The sequence below is a fragment of the Cebidichthys violaceus genome, unplaced genomic scaffold (genome assembly GCF_023349555.1).
Source record: "Cebidichthys violaceus isolate CVI_PGR_0920_01 unplaced genomic scaffold, fCebVio1.0.p SCAF_2, whole genome shotgun sequence".
Lineage (NCBI taxonomy): Eukaryota > Metazoa > Chordata > Actinopteri > Perciformes > Stichaeidae > Cebidichthys > Cebidichthys violaceus.
In genome coordinates this window covers 18,987,511-18,996,336 of record NW_027176372.1, presented here as the reverse complement: position 1 = coordinate 18,996,336, position 8,826 = coordinate 18,987,511, and the positions used below count along the sequence as shown (strand labels likewise).

Genomic DNA, 8,826 nt, shown 5'->3' with positions numbered 1-8,826 from the left:
TTCACCTGTTGCTCCTGCTGCCACCTGTCCCTCGTTCACTCCCTCCTTTCCTTGAGTATTTAGTCTCTGTGCTTCTCTTGTCTTTTTTTGCCAGTTTGTCTTTGTTGCTACATGATGCTATGAGTTCTGTTTGCTTTTAGACTTTTTGCTTAATAAGAGGTATCTTCAAGTCTCTGACTTTGGATTTGGGTCCTCCCTGTTTGTGCTGCGACATCAGCTGTGACAGAAACATAAATCACTCTGTGTAAAAGGTTGACTCAGCCCTACCAGACCAGTAAGACACACAGAACACTTACAGATACACAGATGTGGACATTGGAATTAACACACATTTTAAGACAAAATGGGTTAGAAGTAATCAATAAAAAAAATTTTTTAATTTGAGCAACAGGGCAAATTCCAGAACAGTGATTGCTTGTGATTATCAGTCTGATGTAAAGTTGTAACTCTGCTGCCCAGAGAGACTGCTAGGATTGCGCTTTTTCAGGGTTTTTCAGGGTTATCTGTCAAACTGGTATTTCAGTGCAGTTGGGTCTGAACCAGAAAACCAAGCAAGAGCCTTTCAAAACATTCTGGATACTCTCACAGTCATCTTGTCAATCTTTTTTGCAAAGCACTTTGAAAGCGCTCAATATAGTGAGCTGTGCATCTGTGCAACTTCACAGACCTGTGAGGGTGAAAAAACAGATGAACTCACCCATCCATCCGTGAGAAGACCAGAAACAGCTCATAACTAACTCAGTTGCGCCATCTAGTGAATTCACATGCAGTCTGTTCATGAGAGTACTTTGTGCGTTTCAGCCAAATGCACTAAACATGTGATTTTACTGTAAAACACCAAATTAAAAAACAAAGACTGTACTGACATTTTGTAAATCTATACTACCATTAAATAATCCACCTGCTAGCTCAGAAGCGAAAAAGATAATTTGATATCCAAAACATATTTTAGGACTTTATACAATTTAGGACCTACAGTAAAAAACGTATGACAGAAACATTGCTAAAATATCAGACTGTATACCAATTGAACCTCACACTAAAGACTTTACACAGCGAATCAAACATGAAATGCGTAAAAGCCTCTATGACTTTGCTATTGAGGTTAAACTATAAATGTCAGGTATAAGAGGAAAATCCAACTTAAACTTTATTTCATTCCATTAATCTTTGAACAAGTCTGTTCTTATTGAACATCAGACTGTAATGATTGTATCAGTGACTGGAACTGCTGAAAGACAGCAGCGATGATGATAAATGACCATGTTTTCTGAATCACAGCTGCGTACGTGCGTTCACATGGTGTGAGATCTCCTCAAACAAAAGGTCTGACGTAGCCAGTCACTCATCATTAAATGTCACCTGATGGCATAGCATCACTACACCTACACAGTTTCGTAGAATGATTTACCCTCAAACTTCCTCTTATGATGTTGCTCATCAGGATATTGCAAGAAACATCTGACTAGTGATTACGCCTATACTCTTCTCCACACATTTCCAAACTGAACGTCAAACTGAAAGTCATTAAGATAGTGATGCAAACTCAGGTGGTTTCTCTTTCATTTGTATGCTCCATTTATTTATAAGAAGTTCAATGAAAGGCCAATGGGTAACTCATTATTGTCTAATGGCATAGTCATAGAGCTAGTAAAGAAAAATCATCTTAAAATGGATAGTTTGTCTGTTTGTTGTCTACAACCTAAAATCAGTGGAACAGCAGGCTGTAAATGTGAAACTCAAAGCTTCTTGTTACAGTAACTTCCTGTCATTCCGAGTAAATTAGCCTGTATAATGAATATAGTTGTGCTGTGACTGCGGTGTACAATATGGTAACGTCTTTAAATGTTTCTGTTGGTGGAGGCTGCCCTCTTGAGGTCAACAGTCCAGTGAGTGGTGAGCAGTGGTGGAAGAAAAGTATCAATACCACAGTGTAGGAATACTATGTTAAGTAATATTAGCATCAAAATATACCTCAAGTACCAAAAGTAAAAATACTCATTATGCAGAATGGCCCATTTCAGAATGACGTTATTGAAGTGAATCTATGTGTATATCGCTGTAATGTTGCAGTTTGTAGCGGTGGGTGAATTGCTTCATTCACTGCCACATTAGCTTGTTGATGATATTTCGTATAATAAGGTGACTTTTTTAGGCTGCCTTCAAACATCTGGCCGGGGACAGCAGATGAAAACTGTCTCTCTGGCTAACAGTGGCTCACTTACAGATTCACTGTTGATTGGTGTGCATTGTCCTTAAACAAATAAATAAACTAGTATCTAATATTAATCGCTAAATGTCGAGGATTAAAAAGGACAATATTTGCCTCTGAACTGTAGTGGAGCAGTATAAAGAATGGAAATACTCAATACTAGTTAATGTAGTCAGTTAGTTAGTTAGTTAGTTAGTTAGTTAGTTAGTTAGTTAGTGTTCAGACAGATTCAAATCACCAGCAGCTGTCATTCTGCAAAATTCCACAAGAGGGCAGCAATGAATGCGAATAATCTGATCTGTGGAAACTTCAAGACAGAACAAAGTAACCTGAGTGTCAATGCAGAACAATGCAGCGATGTAACGTAGTCTGAAGTGGATGCCAACTGACTGAGAAAAGCTATGAAAGAAAACCACCAAATGAAGTCTTTAAATCAAGACCTGAAATGCACAACGAAGTAACTCAATAAGTCAATTATTTCCAAAAGGCCTGACCGTCTCCTCACGAACATGGATCTGCATTAAGTCTCATTCATCACCCTGGAAATAAACTGTTTTCAGTCACTTATTAGAGGAAAGACATTCATTCATACTTTGCTGACAGACACATGTTTTATGTGTTTATAGTGGGCCACGTGACAAGTTGAAAACTTTAAAGCCATCACAAAGCCAGGAAAACAAATGAATACACGTCATACTTGATATCTTCATTGAACAGACAGCTAACCGACAGTCAGGACGCTGAATTATGTACAAGTCAGAGACGTGACTGTCAGCGGCCAACTTGATGAAACTGTCTCATAAATATTTTGTGGTCAATAAACAGATACTTCAGAGACATCAGTCAGCCTTTATGACTTATAGACAAGCCAATTAGGCAGCCTGCTAAAGAGGCCCTGAGACACCTGTCAAATTCATCACAAACATACCAAGAAATGGCAAAAAGTACGAGAAGAACAAGAACAAGAACAAGAAGCAGATGGTGTATAACGATCAAACGGCGCACAGTACAGCTCAGACGTTGCCTGAAAAGAAAACGTGCTTTGAGAAGACAGTCTTCAACGTGTCAGGCCTTTTCAGATGTATGCTCAGTTTGTTGTTTCATCAACTGAATTTGGCCTAAATGCAATTAGTTTCCTGTGCATATTTGCAGCGAGCACTGGCAAAATGAAGAATAAACTTTACAGGAACTGTTTCCAAACGCGTTTTTTTTTTCAAACTCTAATTTTAATCGGGCAGTTACGTTGTAGTTCACTGAGATTCATGGCACGTATTAGACACGAAGACAGGAAAAATAACTTCGCTGTAATTTCAGGAGACGGTGGTGACTGATGTGTGGAGAGCCGCTGTTTGTCACAGAGGGGGTTGTTGGAGTTTCCTTGTAACCGGAATTAGCTGTGAAGTGCGACCTTGAGGTGTGAACAAGGAATATGAAAGGTCCTGCTTGCTTCAAGAGAAAGTCTCTCATACTTTGCACCTAGTTTGCAAGTGAATCTCTCAACAAATAAAACAGGATTTACGTGTGAAGCGTGGTTGGAAACTGTTGAATTCCCATAAAAACAACAACATATTTTCAACCCAAAATAAATCCATGTGTTGGATGTTCTGGATTTAGTTTGGAGAGATACAACTATTGAGCTAATGTGAAAAAGAAGTTGCTGTCTGTATTCTGCTATAATGTAAAAGGCAATTAATTGCCTCTAGTAAGTGAATGCCTCTAACATTTCCAATATTATAAAATATATCTGCGCGCAATTACGCACAGGCCTTTTTTGGCTTGGTGCGTTTGTGGACGTGTTGCCTCGGTTTATTGCCGGTCTGTGCAGCTGATAGGCCGTGGTGTTGATTTATTCATGGCGTGGAGGACTCCTGCTCAGGATAGGCCCACTGTCAGGTGATGACGCGCTGCGGGACAGAAGCAAGGGGACAGCTGGGCCTGCCGCACCACTCACTCTCATTTTAATGCAAATCTCCAAGAGTTTAGGAGTTGGCTGACGTCAAGAAGGTCTTAGTACCTTTACCATCTTGTCAACAGAGACACATCATGTGAGGCTGGACACCGACTGGAACTACGTCCTATTTCACACTAGGAACCAATTTGGACTAAAAGAGCAGAAGGATTGTTTTTTTAACAGTTTCAGGGCAACAATGTCGCCTTAAAATAGGCTACATTTTCCCTTTGCTGTTTCGTTAAATTCCATCGTTTTTTTTTTGTACAAATCATGTATGTGGGATACATTCTGGATAAAGAAAGCGGCATGTATCACCAGGGGCCAGTAAGAAGAACGAGCATCAATCTGCCTCCACAGAACTTTGTTTCTACACCTCAGTACACCGACTTTACTGGATACCATCATGTGCCAAACATGGATACGCACGCACAGTCTTCGGGGAGTTGGGGACCCACTTATGGCGCTCAACGAGAAGACTGGGGTGCATATAGTCTGGGACCACCTAACACTATTCCTACACCTATGAACAACTCCTCTCCTGCACAAGTTCCTTACTGCTCATCTGAGTACAGTCATATGCATCCTCCAGGATCTGCGGTGTTACAGCCGCCGCCGGAGAACGTTAACATTGCACAACTTTCTCCTGATAGAGAAAGGCGCAATTCATTCCAGTGGATGAGTAAAAACGCACAAGCATCTTCTACAGGTGAGACCACCATCTTAAACTTTGTGCCAAAAGTATGTTACACAATTGCCTTGGTCTTGCGACATTAGTGTTGTTGCGCATCGCACTTTGTGTTTCCGCTCGAGTCTTTCTTCCTGGCAGCTCCATGTCGAAGAACAGTAGACCGCCTCATGCAGGTTGCGTACAGTTGGGCTAACAACAGTTTAAAATGTTAATAGAATGATATTATGTAAAGTCTAGAATTGCATATGCCTCTATTAAATAATAATAATGAGATGCATACGTTTGGCAGCAGAGAGAGTCAGTCGAACGTGTGTACAAAACATTTCCATATCTCATAATTCTGATGGGAAAGTGGACTGAAGGCCAACAGCTCTGTCTACTGTATTCTGTCCTGTGGTGGATATAAAATAGGTGTGAGGATTCGGCGCCAGGCCCAGTTGTGATGTTAATGTCATGATTCCTGGAGATGTGAGGTCGACTTCCCTGTCACATTGTTGGGTGTTTTGAGTGTTATCCGTCATATCCAGGCGGTGGCCTTTGCTTTCATCACCTCTTCACTTTGATATGCACCAACCTCCCTTCCTCTCCAAGAGTTATATTGCCGGAAAGAGCGACGCTTTTCCCAGCCTGTGTTTTAAAAGTGGAGTAATACAAACTGTAGGCATTTACAGAGGCGTAAATTACAGTTTCAAATCGAATATTGATCAATTATGAGGGCCTAGAATAAAACTGGCCAACACTAACTTACATTCATTAAGTTAATTTACTTCAGAGTTATTGTGGGGATCAACTTTTATTTTAAATGTTGTCATCGTCAGCCATTTGTTATAAAACTTGCATACAGTAAAAGTTAAACTCGTATAACAGGTCTGTCAATTTGTAAGACAAATCCAAGCGTGCATCAACTCCACAGACGTTTGTCCTATATCGCCCTGTGCCGTGCGTTTCTTTTTAACTTGTCAGTAGACGATCTGATAGTTGGCTGTTTGAAATTCACTGTACTACAGCTGTCATCAAAGCAAGATGAAATAGCTCAATTTGCGTATCTGTAGAGAAAGCAGAGATGTGGATTTAAGAGGCAGCTAATAAAGATGCTATGTCCAGATAGGCCGGTCCTGGCATGCAGCCTCCTCTGTGTAAATCTTCCAGTTTAACCGCTCGGCTGCTCAAAAGAAAGACGCACAATATCAATGCTGTGTGTTTTCTTCCTTGTCGCCTTCGCAGGTAAAACAAGAACGAAGGAGAAATACAGGGTAGTTTACACAGACCATCAGAGGCTGGAGCTGGAGAAGGAGTTTCATTTCAACAGATACATCACCATCAGGAGGAAATCTGAACTGGCTCTCAACCTCGGTCTGTCAGAACGACAGGTATGTCTAAATCAGAACCAAGTACTTCTGCCTGATTTATTTCTTATCGCAGAAAGATGCAATACGACATTTAAATATACGACGACACATAGAGCCTAAATGTATGAGCAATAATGGAAACTCATTAAAATATGTCCACACGTGTAAGTTACAAAATGAGGCCTGCAAAAAACATGTCAATTTTATCATCAGAATAATGGTTAGTCTGCATATTTACAGTCATGAATACATTACACTGGATATATTTAAAGACACCTCAACTCCTGATACGTTATTTTCTATTAACTAGTTATTATATGTTTGATAATGAAATCCTAAGAATACAAACACGTGTTATCGATCATTTCCTGTTATTTCGAATCTTATATTTTACCGCAAAATGCATTACGAATTATGGACATGTATTGATTGTACAAATATTCAATTTGGGTGTTTTTGATAATAGGCAATATATTACATTTTATTTTGGTACGGAATGGTCGAGTAAACGAGAAAATACATTCAACACTAATGTATGTTGTATTGTCTATCTAGGCATATATTTTTAATGTATTTTATTTTAAAAATAAGGGGCTGGCAAGGAGATTAAACGAGCTATTACGAGCTAAGAAAATATATTATTATATTATATTAAACATGTATTTAATGTTCATTATTTGTTGTAATCATTTTTCACATTTTCTTTCCAGGAGATTCTATTTATAAATGTTGTTTATTATTTTGTATAAAGTGTTATGGCAATGCATTGGAAGTAAAGGATGCAGCCTGCACCCAATGATATTCATTCAATTCCCTTTTCTATGTGCCACGTCAGGTTAAAATCTGGTTTCAGAACCGCAGAGCCAAAGAGAGGAAACTGATCAAGAAGAAGCTGGGTCAGTCTGACGGCAGCGGGGGATCTGTGCACAGCGACCCGGGTTCGGTGAGCCCCCTGCCGGTGCCGGGCTCACTCAGTCCCTCAGACATCCAACACTCTATGTACCCTCCTCAGGGAATGAACACCTTGCCATCTATCAGGAATATACAACAAGTGACTGTGACTCAGTAGAGCAGTTCACCTCCGGACCATCGAACATAACTGAGCACTCCGACACGCTGACAGGACACTTGATAGGCAGCCAGAGGATCTGAACTCACGTCCTGAAGCACAACGCTGTGGATAAAGATTTCATTCATAGCAACCAAATGGAGGCTCTTGACATAATGCTTTTTATAGAATAGTTCTAATAACGTGGGGATTTAAGAAAAAAGAAAAAAAGGAAAAAAGAAAAAATCGACGTGTTTCAAACTTAAAAGCTTTTAATTGTTTGTGAGTTAATAAGATATAAATATCCTTTTTTTGGTATGTGATGAAGTGTATGTGAATAAAATGATAATTCAGGGACATTTTAATGAAGTTTTAAACTGGATTGTATGTAGCTCGTGCCACACAAACTGCTTTGACTGGACAAATCATTTACAAACGTTTTTCAGCACAATTCTATCTGCTTTAGTAAAGCAGGGACCAGCTGTTAATGATACGGGTCGTGTGATGGCAAAATGTAAATAAAATGTTGTTGTTTTTGCAGTACACCTGTCATTTTTGTTATTTCTGAGTATTTGCAAAGCTTGGATAAGTTTTGTGTTTGAAATGCTTTTGTGTGCTTATTACCAGTACAGATATACAGCATGTAGCTTCTCTTCCGCTATTGGGATACAAAAACAGTGTAAACCTTTCAGAAACTAACATCTCAAAGTAACTGTATGACTTTTATTGTAATGCTTGTTTGAAATGTGTATTCACTATATGCTCCTAAAGATGATTTTAAACATCTATTATTCTCAATACAATCAGCATAAAGATCTGTCGACAGAATTAAAGATGTTTGGACCTGTATCAATAGGCTATTTCTCTCCAAAGTTATACAGAAATGGGCCTAGTGACATGTTAATTCAAAGCATGTATTTTTCATTTGGACAACAAACAAGCAAAATAACCAGACTTGAATCACATTAACTGTGAAATTGCTTCACTTTTGACTTAAAACAAACCAGTAGTTAAAATGACGCTTTTGTTTTGTTCTTGTTAGATAGAATGGCATTTCTTTTCGCTTTTTAACATATGTGAAAACGGGTGGTATGTCATCAGTAGGTGCAATTTTATTTAGTATTCAAAGTCAGATAATCTACACCTAATGGGCTTCACGTGAACACGTTTTTAAGATGGACTCCTGCACCTTTATGTCGTGAGGCAGGTTCATGCGTATGGGTTTATAGTGTATGTTCATGTGTAATTAGCTGAGGTGACATGTTAATTGTCATGTGGCTAGACTGACTATTTTGGGAGCAGGAGTTTCCTGACTTTTCCCCATCTCTGAAGAAGTTAATTCCATGCAAACTGCAGGGATATGTAATATATAATAAACAGACATCATGTCATGGGGTCGTTAGATTACTATTATCTATATCTGTCATGTCTCACTAATGTCAGATGTTAGATGTGTTGATAATGTTCAGCTCTGGTCCCTCAAAAAAAAACAAAAGAGGGGCGATCATCGCTGTTCACAAACTTTCGGCTCAGGCGCGCCCCGCTCGTGCGTCAGTGCGCAGCCCCGTAGCAGACGTC

The 8,826-nt window shown here is 39.3% G+C and overlaps 1 protein-coding gene across 1 annotated transcript; it reads left to right on the top strand.

Moving 5' to 3' along the window:
• Nucleotides 1-4,433: 4,433 nt before the first annotated feature.
• cdx4 (caudal type homeobox 4) lies at nucleotides 4,434-7,269 on the top strand. Its single transcript, XM_068715508.1, has 3 exons — nucleotides 4,434-4,869; nucleotides 6,076-6,221; nucleotides 7,036-7,269. The coding sequence occupies exons 1-3, from the start codon at nucleotides 4,434-4,436 to the stop codon at nucleotides 7,267-7,269; spliced, it is 816 nt and encodes a 271-aa protein (XP_068571609.1).
• Nucleotides 7,270-8,826: the final 1,557 nt, after the last annotated feature.